This window comes from Megalops cyprinoides, chromosome 5 (assembly GCF_013368585.1).
Source record: "Megalops cyprinoides isolate fMegCyp1 chromosome 5, fMegCyp1.pri, whole genome shotgun sequence".
NCBI lineage: Eukaryota > Metazoa > Chordata > Actinopteri > Elopiformes > Megalopidae > Megalops > Megalops cyprinoides.
In genome coordinates, this window is record NC_050587.1 from 5,306,367 (window position 1) to 5,324,493 (window position 18,127).

An 18,127-nucleotide genomic window follows, 5' to 3' on the forward strand; every position below is an offset into this window, starting at 1 on the left:
CTTGACAAAAGGATTCAAATTACAATTACCTCCAGCTTTTTTCCAGTGAGAGATAAGAAATATTCTATGAAAGGATTGTCGAGCATTCAAATTAGTAATTATGGTCTCTCTTACGTCACTTTTTTTTTCTATTAGTCTGTCCGGATCAGAGAGAGGTAGAGAGGGTTTCAGCACTGTTTCATTTCACTTTAATGTTTTTCAAGGCTTCTTCTTTTGTGGTCTCATTCATTGTCCTGTTTCAGGTTCTCTGGTTATTTCCCCAGTGTAGAGGTGCACTGCATAAGTCACCATTCTCTCCTTTGGCCCCCACACTGGTGTCAGAGCTGTGACATAGCTTATTCTATTTCAATTTAGACTTTATTGACCAAGAGTGTTTGGACCATCTTAAATCAAAGTGATCAAAGTTCCTTTTAGAACAGCGTGGAAGGTGTGGGGGTGTGGGAACATAGAAAATGTCATTAAACCATGAAGTACCCTGACTTGCCAAATTTTCAGAACTGTAGGAGCTCTAGCCTACAGCCCATTAGTGTCTAAACGCTTGGCAGCCATATTGAACATTTTGGACAAGTTGTCAAATTCTGTAGTTCTCGAGAGCCCTATTCTAGGTTCTCCTATTACTTTTTCTTCAGGGGCATTTGTTGTTTTTCCATGCTGGTTCCATGGTAAATCACTTCAGTAGCATGTTCAATACCTCAATACTTCTGCTGTGGAGGTTTGAAAGAATCACCAGCCATGCAGAGTGAGAAAGAAGCAGGTGCTCAGGATTGAACATATTTACACGTGCATAGTGTTTACCATAGATCTATATTGGACTGAGTATCAGAAAGGTAGGATATAAGTCTGTGTTGTAGAATCTGTGTTGTTTTTGCTCTAGGCAGAGGTCTCAATGGTTGCATTATGCTGGGGAATTTGCTGTTCATTCCTAGATAAATAAAGACACACTTTATGGGAAATTACATTATCTTTGTTAGTATCTTGAAAATAGGTATTGATATTAGATGCATTGTTTTTCTTACCTTACAATATACTATTTTCTTGGCCTGTATTTGAGGCTCAGTAAAAAAGTTGATTTTATTATCAGTGTTTTTAAAGCTGTCAGGTCCACTGTGAGTTTAGGAACTGTGTGATTTCACAGAAACAAACCCAGAAGGAAAGCGCACGAGAGCATGCAGCTCAAATGAGATTCCCAGCAACTGGCAAGTGCAGGTACAAGGCATTAGTACCAGATTACACAATTCATCCCATTAAAATGTTTTAAACAGCTGGCCCCTGTCTCTAGGGTGAGGCTGTTTCACAGCACATTCCAGATTTATCCCCGTAATGTTACTTTCAGTGCATTCTGGGAGTAAAGTGTGAGGCCTACTGACATTGTTGCTATCAAACGCAGCTGCAGACATCTTCCTACAAAAATACATATGTCCTTGCTAATGGCACATTATAAACAATCTAAACAATATCCTATCAAATGCCATTGGACAATGGTAGTGATGAATAAAACATGTTTTATTTACACGAATTGAATAGTGTGTTGACCTGCCTTTGGGCTCAATGACTGCTTCAGTACACCATTTAAGGCTGTATGTTCATTTCAGGAAGAAATTTTCCGGTGCTCCACCCCTCTTTTAAAGCATTCCGCTACTGAAAAGGACCGTTTGGCCTTGCCCTGATACCATGTTCCAATTCATTCCATAGATTTTCTGTCAGGTTGAGGTCGGGAGTCTGTGCTGGTCACTGCAATGTTCTAGTGTTATTCTCTTTAAGCCAAGTGTAGTCACACCTGTAGTTGCATCCATTTTACTGCAGTCAGATGGGGCATGCCACAATCTTTGCTTGGATAGTGCAGTATGTTTAAAATGTTAAAATCACAGAAATGAATGTGGCAACAGCTGATATGGTATAATATCTGCCGCATACATTGATCTCTATAGGGAATATGTTCTTTAGGGTTTTGGGGTATGTTTGGGGTATGTTTTCACAGTAAGTATGTTTTCGGTAATCAGTATTTTTATATTTTCATGAGGGTTTCCACTGTATAATTTAAGGTGCAACACTGAAGTAGTGTTTGCTGGATATCTGTTTTAACTTCTGGTTAAGACAGCACAGCTGAAGTCCATGAAAGCTGCCTGGGTTGTCTGACTGCTGTATGCCAAGTCAAGTCAAGTTACTTTTATTTATATAGCACATTTAAAAACAACAGGAGTTGACCCAAAGTGCTTTCCAGTCAAGGCAGATGGATTACCAATACAAGTATACATGAATAAAAGGAAATGTGGAGTACCCCAAAAAAGGAGTATGAGTAAAAGCAGGATTAAGAGAAAATACATAAGATAATTAATTAATTTATTAATAGAAGCAAAAGAACAGGAAAAAAGTACCAGATAGAAAAAAACGTCATTAAAATAAATTGAGTAGACATGACAAAAACCATGGGGCAACCTCAGACTGAACTAAAAGCAAGAGAAAAAAGGTGGGTCTTTAAATTTGATTTAAAATTGTCAACGGTGGGACAGGACTTAATATGGGAAGGGAGACTATTCCAAAGCTTGGGGGCACCAACAGAAAAAGCCTAGTCACCTTTGGTTTTGAGGCCTGAGTGGGGGACTGAGAGCAGTTGTTGTGAGGATGACCTAAGTGACCTGGCGGCAGAATATGGAATCAGCAGATCAGTAATATATTGTGGAGCTAATCCATTGAAGGCTTTAAAAACAAACAGTAAAATCAGTTAAAATCGATTCTGTATTTCACTGGTAACCAATGACAAGTAAGCCAGAACAGGATGTGTTGTCTTTTCTTAGTTCCAGTTAAAAGTCTAGCAGCTTCATTTTGACCCCAATTGTAGTCGAGAAAGGGTGGAATGGGTCAACCCCATATACAGGGAATTACAGTAATCCAGCCGAGAGGTGATGAAAGTATGGCTGTAATTTGGCTATGGTTCTAAGATGATAAAAGCTGCCCTTCACAACACTACTGACATGTTTGTTAAAATTCAAAGAAGAGTCCAAGAAGACACCAAGATTTTTAACTACATTGTGCAAATTTACAGACAGGGGACCAAGCCCATTGCTTAGGCTAGTAACAGTGCTAGGAGGGCCAACTGCAGATGTGTGGATAACTGCAGGTTTGGAGCTGCTGGGTAACTTGTGTAGTTCAGAGAGGGAAGCTGTAGCCTGCTGCCCTGTCAGCCTGCCAGCCAGGTAACTCTCCTCTGCCATAACGCACTGCTTCTGACTGCTAGAGGCTGATGAAGCAGAGCCGGTAACATGGGAGCTGGGCAAACTGTCAAAAGGAGAGAAATTAAGAACCCCTCTGAGATTCAGCCCGCGCAACGGCAGACTGCTTTCCAAATGAGGTTACAGGAATAAAGCAGGCCGTGCTCTCAAACAGTGAGCAAAGCAACTCTCAGATTAAACCACTCCCTCCTCTCAGGGGGCCAAAAGCGCCCCATGTAGCAAGCTTTAGTCCGGCAAATGTCTGTCTGGTTCCGAGAGAATGCAAGGGTTTCTGTTGGGGCTTGGATGTGGTTTAACTTTGATTTCGTTTTAACCGCTCAAGATCCAGCTTCAGTCAGGAGGCAGGAGCCTTTCCAATATCTTTACTGCTGTCACAAAGCTGAGTACCAGATCTCTCCATTTATCCTGATCTCCATGGGCTGGGATCTAACGTGTCCTGCGAGGCCTTCCTCTGAAGCATTCCGCACATGTCCTTATTATCGGCTGGTTGATCTGAAGCATTTGACGCTCTCCCTCTGTGAGATGAAGATTGGCAGCCGAAGGGAGGGAACACCAAGAGGCCTGCTGTAATGGGTGAATGAGTGACTTACTGGGGGCATGCCTGTCACCTTCATTAGCGCTCATATTTATGAGCGTCTGACGCAAGAGCTGGCCTCCCGCGCGGCTGTGGGTTTTATGGAGCATGGAGTGTCACCGTGCTCCACTCACCCATTGCCTTTGACTGCCGTGACTGTGCAGGCGGTGTGCAAAGGCGTTCATAATTAGTTGCTGTGAATGGGGAATGAATCTGAGCTCTGATCCATCTGTAGCATCTCCAGCTCAGGGGGGCTTTCTTCTGCTTAGCTCAAGGATTTCTGACGGACTGTCAAGCCAGCCATTGTGAAGTGGGCAGAGCCATGGAGGAGCACGCTTCAATCACTGACAGCTCCATGATGCCTCTGTGTCAGCCACTAAATGAAGCAGGTGTCTTACAGTGTCAATTATTTTTCACCCCATTTTATCTATTTCTTGTAGCAAAATGCTTTGGGAAGGTGTATGAATGAAACGAGTCACAGAACAAAATTCAACAATTCCACAAATTCTCAAAGACAGCAGCCAACTTGTATTTTTAATGCCTGAGCCAGTGTTGCTTGCCTAAATGTGTTTACTCATACATGTGCACACATTACATTTGGAGTCAGTGATTTGAATGGAGTGGGGAGTCTGCTTAGTCATGTCCCCCTGTGTTTTGGGAGGCAGATGTGATGCGCTATTGGTAATTGACATGCCTTTCCACATATTAACTCATATGAGGCCTAAAGCCTAAACCACACATCAAACCTCCTGCGTCTCCCTGACTTTCAGCTGGAGCCTCAGCATCAGAGATATGCCTTCTCATTTCCCCTCTGTGTGCTCACAAGGAAATGTTAATGTTATGTCAAAGAGTTAATTACAGCTCTCATCAAAGTTCGCCTTTTTAATTAAGGTGCTTCTGGGTGAACATTTCCAGGTACTGAACCCAGAATAACTGAGGCCCAGCGGAGGGAGGTGTCCTTCCGCTGTGTGCTCAGAATATTTTTTTAAAAACAATATTTATCCTCAGAGAGGAGAGGCATAAGTGCACAGATAAGGAAAACATACATTCTTGTCTTTCTTGCTCCACTCTCGTTAACACTGAGGATATCAAGTACGCTGGGTAGCTCAAGATAAGCAAGGAAGTCAGGTCAAATACATACAGGTTTGGTGAGTATTAAAATAATAAGCTCTTAAATTCAAAATTAATATAAATCAGCATGTATAGTATATGTGGGACAGAGGCTACATGACAGGAGTAAAAACCCATTCTTTTGAATGGTGATTAAAAAAAACAATTGTCACCTTTTCTGATCTTTCAGTAGCATTATTTCTCTGTGACTTATAAATGGAAAGAACACCTACCTGCTTATTGAGTATTTTCCCCACATTCCTACAGCCATCATCAGTGATGGATGGCCAGTTAAAAACTTGCCACAGCAAAGTAGCTTGCATGAATCATACATGGGAGCAACAGCAGATAATATTGAACATGCACACAGACTCCATAGAGATTGAGATGAGATTTCCTGTGCTCTGCTTCAACTTATTGTTGAGGGAACTACTAGGAGCAGAACAGTTGTTGAGCGTATGAGCTAAGGTGTTGGAGGGGGGTGGGATATTGACAGTCTGCTTCCTCAGGCACAAATCATCATCGCTGAAATACAACACCAATATCACTGAAATTTATTTCTCAATATGCAAATGCTTGGAGCTACAGTGCCAGGGTCCTTAGCAACACCAAATGCTGTTGCTAGAACTGGAGAGGGAAAAGGATGTGAAGACATCAATTGTAGGGAAATTAAAGATCCGCCAAGAATCAATTTCAAAAAGTGGTGGCAGCATGGGCCGCCCTGCGTGGACGGGATTGTGCTTAATGAATTGCTTCTGTGTGAGGTAGCCCCAGTCCCACCCCGCCTCCTTTCACCCAACACCACTACAGAAAACGCATTTATTCTCGAGGCCGAAACAATTTACTACTTGTCAACCAAGGTCCTGTGCATTCTATGTGTGTGTGTCTGTGTGTGTATGTGTACTTTTATATCTTGCCTTTCACAGTCAATCCAGTGACTCAACACTCCTGTCTGTGAAATTGACTTCAAATCTCTGTATCAGTGAATTCTGCACTGGCTGCTGGACTCACGTACATAGTGGCCTTCAAAATAACTTTGACCTGACACAATGAAAAAGAAATAACTACACCATGCACATAATCAATTATGAACATGAAATCTATGAACAGAGTAGCTTTCCTTAGCCAGTGTAGTGTCTATATTAGACTTGCTATATGAAATAAAGGGAAGGAACACTGATATGCTCTGTATTTTACAGTGTCAAATGCTGAACCTGTTTAATTGCCAATATGCACATGGAGTCTTTGTATTAATTTGTCAGATAACTGAACAAGCTTGCCATTGTTGAGGGCAGCATGGTGGATCAGTGGTTAGCACTGTTGCCTCATAGCAAGAAGGTCCTGGGTTTGAATCCTGGCTGTCCCAGGTCCTTTCTGTGTGGATTTTGCAAGTTCTCCCTGTGTTTCTGCCAGGCGCTCAGGTTTCCTCCCACCATCAAAAAGACATGCATGTTAGGGTTAATTCTCATGTCAGTGCCTTTTGACCCTTGATGGGTCAAAACCAGAAATTTTCAAATTTTTGCAAATTTCCCCACAGGAATCGATAAAGTGTACCATTTACCATTTTTTATTCACCATTTGATTTTATTCTTAATTTGTTTTTATTCTGTCCTTTTATCCAGTAAATGCAAAGCACTGAACAAATCGAAGTATTCACATCTGTTGCAGAGCCATCTTTCTCACCAAAACTGCCAGCAATTAGCACTCAACATGCGATTAGAAGTTCTCAGTCATTTGGTGCTTAAAATGTAACCTCTCTAAATGAGCAAGCCCCTCCCACACCCCCAAGGCATCCGTCGCTGGGCCGCATGGCTGCTGCTCATCTCATTCTGTTAAAACAGACAGTGGTGTGCTACACCTTCCACAACGCGCCCCAGGTGCAGATGAAGAATGGTGGTTTTATTACACACGCTTTTATCCAGAGCGACTTACAGGTTACAGTTTTCAAGTTATCCATTTATACAGCTGGATATTTACAGAGGCAATTCTGAGTTCAGTACCTTGCCCAAGGGTACAGCAGCAAATCCCAGTAGGGATTTGAACCAGCAACCTTTTGGTTATGAGCTTCATCCTTATCACTGTGCCACATTATCAGGTTTATGGGTTGGGATGTCCAACCAAGGTACTACAAGACTACAGACTCAGACTTGCAGCAAGGGGTGCAGCGGGGATTGGGCAGGATGTCCCCTCCGCAGGAACAATCCCTCACGTCCCATGACTCTGAGGTCTCAATCACGCGCGCACTCGAATATCTGTACACCCTTCTGTTACTACCGGCAGGACTGATTGGTCATATCTAACCACCAAGGTGTCACACACTCTGACAGATGGCACCTGTTTGCTGGACACGTTAATGAAACGTGTAAATAGTGGGTGAGCCCCCAAGGCTAAAAATAAGGACATAACAGATAGTGAATGCCTCTGCGCCTGAGTTACAGGTCTGCATTTTGCCTTGGTTAATTGGGCCATTCTCTTGCAGATGACAGGTGGTTATTTCATATATAACACGCCTGAAGGAGAGAAAATATTGGGACACAGGTTTCTGAAGGCACATGTGTGAGATCACCCTAAGTCATCGTCACTGGTCAAAAGAAGCAGCCTATAGATGACATATTTGTGCATGGATACTGCGACTTCAGATTATCTACAGCTCCACAGCCCCTTCCTTGCCTTTTTCCACATACAGTAATGCCACAATTTGCGTCATGTCAGCAGGCTCCTTTAATTGTGGTGTACTTTAGTCTCTGTTTGGATGTGAGGCTGTAAGGTAAGGCCATGGAAATACAGGCAACATTACAGCATCTACCAAACACTCAGTGTTCTGTTTGAAGAGGCACAACAGCATGGCACTTGATCTCCAGGAGTCATTATGCAAAGTGGTACCTTATTATCTTATAAAAATGGTTCAACAGAGGTTACAGCCCAGAAGATGCATTTCAAAGCTACTCTGGGGCTTTTTACAGTAATTGTTTCAATGTGAACTAATGCCACACTTGTCATGAAAAAGTGCTCTGCATACATGCATTCAGGCATGAATAGATGGAATGGAATGTGACTGCCATACTCTCCCTTCTCCCCACCACAACTCAAATCCAATCCCTGCCAAAAAGAGCATTTTAGCCACTGTGCATTGCTGTTCCCAGAATGCATTGCATTATTTGTAACTGTGAGTAGCCGGAGTAGCCCTTGAACACTTTGAAGGGTTTAAGTATGAAGAGCCCTTTCAAATTTTAAATAACCTTTGTCCCGTTTGACACTGTGACAAACCCTCTCTTATTGTCTGCGTTATACTGCTGTGCTCATAACCTGCAAAATTTATTATTGAATCATTGTTTTTAAGAAGAGGTTGTCTCTTACACAGCAACAACTGCGTGTGATGCTATAATCTTGACATAGTGTAGGATGCTATTATAGTATGTGTTTATCCTGAGGTCAAACACTACAGTGTGTACAGATGCAAACACTGCTTAATTAAGTTGGAATGTGCTGGACTTGTTGTCCGGTGAAATGTAGGAAATATAGGAAATGTTGTGTGCAGTGAGTGGATAAATGAAAGCAGTGATCTTGGTGGCTTGTGGATCTGTCCATCTGTCCCTCTGTCCCTCTGTCCCTCTCTCTCTCTCTCTCTCTCTCTCTCTCTCTCTCTCTCTCTGAAGCATGTGGGTAGGTGGTTGCAGGAGCTGGCAGATTAGATTGCGGTGCACACAATTGGATTTGATGGTGGGACACGGCGGCTTTAAGGGGTTTGGCGGTATCAGACTGCTTACAGCGAGCCTTGATGGATTTGAGGTTTTATTCCTACATGAATCACAGGGATGCTGCGAGCATGGGATTCATGTCACTCATTGAGAAATTTAGGTTTTTGCCTGATGTACAAGGAGGGGAATCTTCTATTGAAGGATCCACATTTTCCGGAGCAAATTCCTGGCTTCAGTAAACAGCTGCCTTTAATTTTGACTAACAAAAGCAGGTGTTTGTCTCACAAGAAGTGTATTAATATAAAGAAAAAATAGTGTTTGTATTGAAAAAAATAAAGTAAGTAAAAAAAAAAAGTAACCCTTGCATGATTTTTTTTTACGTCAACATTCAGGACAAGTGCTGATTGATACCAAATCATATCTATCAGTCATGGATTTTTTTGTTCTACTCTCTCTTTCATAGAGCTGATTGACACATTTTTAGTCTGTGAAATTTCTTCAAACAGTAGCCCACCTTGTATTGTGTATTTCAGTGCTGGGGTGTGATGTCTGCACCGTGTGATGGCTAGTCGATGGCAGTTCTGATTGGGGTGATTTCCTCTTTGTGCGATTGCAGGAACGAGCAGTGATGCGCTCCCAGACTCCCTGCCGTCCGTGCCTGGAACGCTCCCCCACTTCCTGCAGGAGCCTGTAGATGCTTACATCATCAAGAGCAATCCAATCAAGCTTCGGTGCCGGGCCGCACCCGCCCTGCAGATCTTTTTTAAGTGCAACGGGGAGTGGGTCCACCAGAACCAGCACATGTCCCAGGAGTACCTGGATGAAGAAACAGGTATGATGGCCACTGTCTCGACCCAGGCCTCGTCGCAGGTCTTACCAATGATTTCTGATAGCTTCCGACCCAAGTCACACAGCGGCATTGTTGCAAAGAGTATGCATCAGTTAGAATTAAAATCATTTCTTGATATAATGACATCCTCTGCGGATCCACGGAGTTGCATGGGTGAACTCACAGCATAACAGCAGATAACAACAGTGAATAATATTAAAGACTTTCCTGAGACCACTTTAAGCCTTAGAAACAGTGAATTCACTAAAAGCAAGCTGTGTTAATTAAAAATGAATAGTCACTCTGCTACTATGTAAAGTCATAGAGTAGTTTCTTTTTCTGGGGACACAAAAAGCTTATCTTCTGCTTAGAAGATTGCAGATATAAAATGTGAAAAAGAGTTGATGTTCTATTTTTCTTTACAAGAGACACAAAAAAGGTCATAAAGCCATCCAGTTAGTCCCATTAAGATTGTGACAGATGCAGGTATATCAGAAAATATAGATGTTGTTTATAGGATGACTTCACTTTCATTTCCTGAAGGCTTTTCATTAGGTATTTAAATGAACTGACACTGCTTCTGAAATATATTCTGATTAGTCCATGAAATCGCCAGCCCTTCTATTCATGAAAACTCCTGCCATCAGGCAAGCTAATTGCTAATTGTTTCTAGACGTTGCCATTGTGTGATTGCTGTGCTTTTTGCTGTGGTGATTATTTCTGCTCGGGTTGAGGGGAAAACTAGAAATAGGTTCATGCTTTAATATTTTTCAGACAAAGAATATTTGACGTGATGTAACTATTACAAAATGTAATTCAGAAGTTACAAACAAATTTCCTTACAAATATATATTTAGTCACCCAGAGGCCAGAGATATGGCCAGACACAGATGCAGGATTTGTTGGGACAGGTAGCAGAATGAGAAGTTTGTAAGGCTGATAAAAAAGAAACACAGTTCCAGTGTTCTGTGTATATGAAGATGTTATTACATTCAAGAGAATCCTCAAATACAGAAATCTACTGATAGTGTTTAAATGATGAAGGCAAACAAAGCCAAGTTATTTTCTCAAATGTTCTGTGATGGTTCTAAATTATCCTGAGGACACTAAGCAATTTATTGATTTTAATAATTGATTTTACATTTAAGACAGTTTGTACAAACTCACTGACTGTCAAAACATGCATTTTCAAACATTTTTTTTCCCTTGAATTCAGGTTGACATTATTTCAGACCAGCAAATTGCATTCCAATTCTGAAAAATTCAAGTTTTCCACTCCATGCAACTTGTTTGCAGAATTATATTGATTGCACACTGCAGCTTTCAAACTGGACATGATTTTCTTACTGCTTGCCCACAGTGGAAGTTCAGTGTAGAGTATATAGGCATGATGGACAATGCAGCCCATGTTGTGTGTTACTGAATGTGGCCTGAATGACAGTTTGTCCACTTTAATTTTCTACTTGTTTACTCAGCAAAACTTTTGACAGGGAACATGACCGTTTCTGTGATGAACTCGGTGAAAGAGGATTCGTTGTTGCATGGAAGAGAGGCGGATGATTGCAGAAAAGCAGAGAAGGTTACCGCTGTCACGTCTTCAGCAGCGTCAGTGGGATTTAATGTAGAGAGACGTCAATGTGATGTTTGCTTGGTGACTTAACACAAATTGAAAACTGGAGAGTTTCTGAATTCTTCACAACATGTGTACAAGGTTCTATCTGGTTCATAAACTGAGTGAAATTTGATATCAGATTTCTTGTGATTGATTGTTTATCTCACTCTACATGAATGCAGCTCTGGAAATGGAGTTATTGTCTTATGGATATGTATTTTAGGAACACTATTAGTCTTCATGTGATGTCATTCACATCTCTTACTATCTGTCATGATTATTGCTTCTTAGGGTTCTTGTGATTTCCTACCACAAAATCTGTTGTTCCTACTGTGAGGTAACTGACGTCATACTTGGTAAAGTTATAGTGCAATATCCAGCTTAGATTGCTCAGGATTGCAGTTTAAAGTGAATTTTGGCAGAAAGGTAAACAGGGGTATGAACTGCATAGGGCTCTGTTTATGATCTGCAGCTGTGTTTTAATGATTATTTAATACTGAAATACAACACTTACTTTTATTAGGCTGCTCAGACAGATGGCCACTGGTGAAGCCCAGCAAAGGCCCTTTTCTGTGTGTCTCACTCTGAGCTCTGGGTTTGTTGACTTTATGTTAATGCCTGTTTGGTACAGATGTGCAAGCAACATTATGAACACCCTTTTAAGAGTAACACTTTCCATAGCCTAAATGGTTGCGTTTTTGTTTGAATTGTGGTGTACAGACACAGTAGAACCAAGGAGAAATCAAAATTAAGAGGTAAAGGTTGACAAACGACATAGTAAAGTCATGGGTTATTTTGTCACCAGTAGCAAAAAGGCAAAGATTTATTTCTGATCTTAACTGAATGAGCATTATTAGAGGAGAGTAAACTTTTTGTTAGCCAATAAACATACTGTAGTTCAATGTCAACTTTTTATGTGGGTCTTCTGATTCGTAGGGCTAAAGCTGAATCTCTCTGATCCATAGGTTTGAAGCTGAATCTCTCTGATCCATAGGATTAAAACCAAATGTTTCTGATCCATAGGGTTGAAGTTGAATGTTTCTGGTTCATAGGGTTGAAGCTGTTTCTGGTCCTTGCCAATCCACCTGATCCACAGTACAGATTGGACAACATGCTGTGGCAGTGGAGAACAGACTCCTCGTGACATTTTTTCCCCGCAGTTGATTTAGTCTGCAGTGATTCCTCAAGGCCCCTGGCAAAGTGCGGTCTCAGGTAGCTGCATGAGTCTGGAGGCAGGCAGAGTCTTCTGCCACTAAGGCAGGCTGCATCACCGGTGTGGACAGGCCTCCAAAGATTGGCAGGCTGTCAGAGCAAACAGACAGACACACTTGAGGCCTTTGGGGCTGATAACCCCCTCACTGGGCTTCCCAGGCACATTCCCCTCTAAGTGGGATCATTAAAAATAACCGCGTTCAGATTTGCTGGCGCTTGAGGGACACGCCTGATATATATTTTATGAGATCATTTTATCTAATCTATTTCTGATGTCACATCATAAAATCTTTCAGTCACTACATCAGGGTTACATCATGTTCTTATACTTAAAATGGTGTGTGTGTGTAGGCTTTGTGTAGGCTATGCAACTGAGCCTGCATGTACCCTGTGCAGTTAAATCTGTGTTCGTTGTTTTTACAGTTGTAAACACACATACACATACACACACACAAACACACACAAACACATAAACACACACACACACAAACACACACATCCTTAATCCGTAACTTATGCATGGTGTTGATGTCTCTGTCCATCCTATATGATATTCCTATATATATATATATATATGATATTATGTGTGCAGAATATTTGTTCTCATCAGCTCTCTCATCAGAGAGTGTTGTGTAGTGTTATGGGATGAGCGCTGTGATGTATGTTCTACTGTTCTATCGTCCTCACTAAATCACTGCAAAGCTGATTAAGAATTACTTATTTCTCACTGCTTGCGGTACAAAGTGTTTTTTATTTGTATTCAAACCAACCCCTTCATTGTTTTATAGATGCTTACATAATAAATGCCTTTTTTCTTACCCCGGTGGACAAAGAGGTGCTTATACTTTATATAGGTGCTTTTAGAGTACAAAAAAATCTAAGATTTGTTGGCTAGTATAAAACAAAACTACACAAAGGAATGACATTCAGCAGAAGGGTAATTCTTAGTGTCAAAGCTATTCATGTTTTTTGTGCCATTGTTTTGCTTCTACCCATAAGCCCCCAAAATGAAAAGCTAATTGGCTATCACAAGCCCTGTGGGTTACAGATCCACCATGACATGGTGGCCCAGAACGACCCCGTTGTGTTTTTGAGCATGAGCAGAGATTTTCTGTGTGTGATTGTTTGGTACTCAAGGGTCAGGAGATCAGACAGATCCCCCATGACTGCTCTGAGGGAGTTCGGCAGAAGCAGAGGGCTACCATGCTGCAGGACAGAGCACAATTTCTTCTTCTGCTGAAGTTTAACATCGGTCTCGTCCCCCTGCCCGTCTGGATGTTCCAGGGTCAGGACTGCAGACACAGTGAGCCAGCAGGCTCCCTCCAGCCCCCAGCACTGTGAATCTGCTCAGTGACATCACACTCATCACAGCAATGTGCCATATCTGTGCTTCCGCCACACTAACAGCCCTTAAAGGGAGTCCAGACCTCACCCTGACCTCAGATTGCCTTTAAAGGAGAGATGAACCCACAGAGCACAGAGACAATATCACCATACTGTTTTTATCACCAGCTTTGATCGATTTGGGAAAAATGTGACAAGGTGAGATAGCCAGAGTGGTGGGTCTTCTGTCTGAGCGATATCCTTTGATGTAATACTTATTTTAAAATCTGGAAACAGATGGATAAACTGCGGGGTGGTGGAGATTTGTCTTTTTTCATTTCCACAGCTGTGAGAGGCTGAACATAGTGATTTCCGTTACAGCGCTGTGCCAGCTATAGAGGCCACACCAGTCACTGTGAACAGCAGAGGATTCATGAAGTTGAGCGCTGCACAGTATTTGTGGTTTTTTTGGACCTTCCTGTCACTGTTAACTTTGAAATGCCTCACATCTGTCAATCCCCAGATAGCCTGTGGCTGTGCTAAGCTCGGATGGTTCAATTAGGTGCTCGGCAGAGGAGTGACCAGGGTCAGCGCAGCAAACTCCAGCATCTGACACGCTGCTGACATCTGTCACTGGTCATCTCCCCTTGCAAATGCCATTCAAACCTGTGAAAGGCAGTTCTGATGAGGTGCCCGGCTTTGATGTGGACATATGTTAGACACAGAGCAAAGGCCCACAAGTCTAATGAGCTAAGTAGATCGTCTCATCTTGCGAAGCTCTGATTCGATATTAACTTTCTGCCCGGGGCTGTGAGTGACAGCTTCACTGTGAGTGGCACGCTGTCCGTCTCTACAGCAATGGTGCGTTGTATGGGAGCATGTGGTATCAAAGATGGTGCTAAACCGTGGGTGGGACGGGCATTTTTTTGGAATGGTCTCCCTTGTATGCTGATTTACCATGTTATTGAGGTATGCAGTTTACATTCACACAATTCCAGGAAACCATACCTCTTTGACAAAATAGTTGTATAAAATTGTCCAATATTTTGAAGCATTTGCAGGGAAGCTCAGATCTATATAATACAATCACAATCTTTATTTATTTTTTCCAAGTGTATTTTTAAATTCGTACTGTAATGTTTGGTTCACACATAGGGAAATGTAAGATTAAGCCATTAGTATGTAATTTACTTCATCTGAGTGTGTTAAATTATGGATTTATAACCATGTTCTGCAGGGTCATGTGTCTTGAAGAGACAGATTTGGTGTGTGTGTGTGTGTGTGTGTGTGTTTGCATGTGTGTGTGTGCATGCGTGTGTGCGTGCATGCATGTGTGTGTGCATGTGTATGTATGTGTGGTTATTGTGTGCATGTGTCTGTGCATGTGTGCCATTTTATTTCCCAGTGTATTTTGAATGAAAGATTTAAATGCTTGTTGGTTTTAACAGCACATGTTTAATCACAGTGCATTTCATGGTCATTGCCATGATTTCCTGTGAGTGTGCATGAGGACCACTCTGCAGGAAGCTGAGGCAGAGGAAACGGTGCCTTAATTTGGTGTGACAGTAATGCACCAGCACTGCTCTGTTTTAAAAGCAGTTGTGCTCTGAAGGGAAAGCAGTTGAGTGTGGTTTACATCTGGTTGCTTTGAATGAGCTGGAAGTGGTAATGCAGCGGTCAGGGTCAGGGCAGGAAGTTCTCTAGGATTGTCATCCACACTTAAAACAATGCTGCTTAGTGTTCCTAACATTACCTTCCCTTTAATTGCAAAAAAGAATATTCACATCATTGGAAAATAGCTGCCATTAGGCATGGAGAACAAGCGCTTGTATCCTGAAAGATATTCAGAGTGAGTCAAAGAGTTATTTTGCTTTTTGGTCTCTTTTCAGTTGGAAGGAATAAGCAATCTAAAACATCTGGAATTATAGCTTGTTAACTGATAAAAAAACTCTCCTAACCCTACATACACCTTCCTTGGAGAAATATGGGTATATAGCAGAAAAATGTACTAGTTCATATCAGTGAAGAATTTGGGAAGGTCAGGAAAAGGAAAAGCATGTCCCGAATCTCAGGGTGAACTAAAGCTTCAGTGTGAGGACGTTCAGTGGAGATGTTGGAATGATAGCCAGGTCACTGCAGTGCTGGACTGCCCTGTGGAAAGGAGGCAGAACGGGGAGTGGATATCAGATACTGTCTCTGCAGTGCAGGAAGAACCCTGCAGAGAGGAAGCCTGTGAGCCAGAAATCCATGGGATTAAAGTTGCTCCACTCCCTGCTACCCTTACCAGCCTCAACGGGATGGGGGGAGTCCTGTCACGTACGTTAGAATTACAGCCGGCCCACTGACAGCTGCAGTTTGCTGCATGTGGGCAATGTCTGCCAGATACAGGCGCATCAACCTGAGAATCCTCACGCAGATATATAACCCAGACTAGCTTTATGTGAGAAGGAGAGAGCCAGTCAGCGGCGAGATCAAGGTTCAAGCTTCAGCTAAAGTTTTTTGGAATTGATTTAATTTTCTAACTTCACTTAGAAAGGTGTTGCCTTAGACCAGGTAAATCGCTATAGAGTAAGACTGATGAGGGAGAATCATAGGAGATTTGATTTTCCTTGTATTCCTTCATGTTTCCAAGTTCCAAACTATTGCACTTGTTCGCATGTTGGTGCAGTTCAGGAAAGATGGAAATCTGTGAGGATGCTAACCCTAAAACCCTAACCCTAATCCTATCCACAAACACAACCAATCACAACCACGACCCTAATGCTAACCCCAATCAGAATCACAAACCAATCACAACCACAACCCCAACCCTAACCCTAACCCCAATCACAACCACAACCCTAACTCTAACCCTTACCACAATCACAATTCACAACCACAACCATAACCACAATCCTAACCCTAACCCTAACCTTAACCACAACCCTAAACACAACTCTAGCCACAATCCTAACCGTAACCCTAACCACAACCACAATCACAACTACAACCACAATCACAACTACAACCCAAACCCTGACCCTAACCACAGCCACAACCCAAACCCTAACCCTAACCACAACCACAACCACCCTTGTACCCATTTTACCCTTTTACCCTTCAGTCAGTTAAACTCTCTGGCACTTAAACTGGAATGCTGGGAGTGATTTGATTAATATAAGGCCTGAGGCAATGTTGTCAAAGCTTTGAACACCCTAATATTCCGGTGCTGCCTCTGTCATTGCATTTCTGATGTTCCGGTAAGTGTAAAACTGAAAAGCCTCTTTTTGTTGCTTAAAGACCATGCAGGCAAATGTTTACCAGCACAGAGGAGAACCCAACAGATCAAGTAATCCCAAGATCCTCATTGGGTGACATTTGCTCACTTGATCAGATCTCTGTGACATGGTGAATTAATTTAATGTCTACTGATCAGCATAAATTGGCTTAGTGACAGATTAGAGATAATGCACACACCGTCGACCTGTTTACATAAAACTGGAAGCAGGCTGAAAAGGACTGCTCATTTTCAAGGTCTTTTATTAAAGACTAGGGCCGTAGTGGTTTAGGGGTTATGACAGTATGAAATATTCATGTTCTTCCATTATTGTTCATTTGTTGCAATGACGGTAGATGGCTTAGCCACTGAGATTTCTCATATTATCATAGCCCTCACAATCCTGTTACCTAGTGCTTCTTAGTCATTTCAAAGGTCACTGAAAAGGCATCATTGTGATATAAATCATATTTGTTATGTATGTCTGTCTGGACTACAGGCAGCAGTCAGTTTTTTTCTGAGCGTTAATCCTTTATACCTACAGCTCATGTTCTTGCATATGATTTTTATTCATAACAGACCTGAACCTGAAATGTGCCTCAGACTGCAATCATTTCACACAACACAATAAAGGGTGTGTGAAGCCCCCCCTTCCTGCCCCAGGCAAGAATTCCACGCAGTGAGCACAGGCGTTGTTGATGGCATTCTCACTGAGCCATCAGCCATCTTAGTCTGAAGCAGAGGGAGATTAGACCTACCCTGTAATCACTGACCTTGCTACAGTATAATCATTGCAAATTCTCACTTAGTGCAAGCGTTGCATTTTTCTTTACAAGCAAATCAAATGCTGTGCTGTTACTGTGCCGCACTGCTCGCATTTGGGACTACATTAAATACAAACGATGTGCTAATTGAATCTGGGTCTCAGTCTGTACATTAGAAAGGAGTACCATCAATCAGCAGACGTCTCCTGCGCCAGGTAAAGTGAGAGTGCTGACTAATTTTGGCCCATATTTACTGCCTGTACACAGATGAATTGAATATACATAACATAACATATGGATTGAATGGTTTTCAAGAATGCAAGGTTTACATTTACATTTACATTTATTTATTTAGCAGACGCTTTTATCCAAAGCAATTTACAAAACATTTTACAATTACATTTTAAAAGCAGGTTATGGTTGTGAAACGTTATGGTGATCTAATTTAGCATCAGTCTGTATCATCAGATTCTTAAAGCATACCTTTTGGGAACTGCTTGATGTGATGTGTCTGGCACT

The 18,127-nt window shown here is 41.9% G+C and overlaps 1 protein-coding gene across 1 annotated transcript in view; it reads left to right on the forward strand.

Moving 5' to 3' along the window:
• Nucleotides 1-18,127, forward strand: part of LOC118777942 (netrin receptor UNC5D-like) — a 172,706-nt gene that overhangs the window by 104,387 nt on the left and 50,192 nt on the right. The window contains exon 2 of the mRNA XM_036529211.1: nt 9,229-9,444. Coding sequence (XP_036385104.1) covers nt 9,229-9,444 — 216 coding nt within the window. The remainder of the gene's footprint in view (nt 1-9,228; nt 9,445-18,127) is intronic.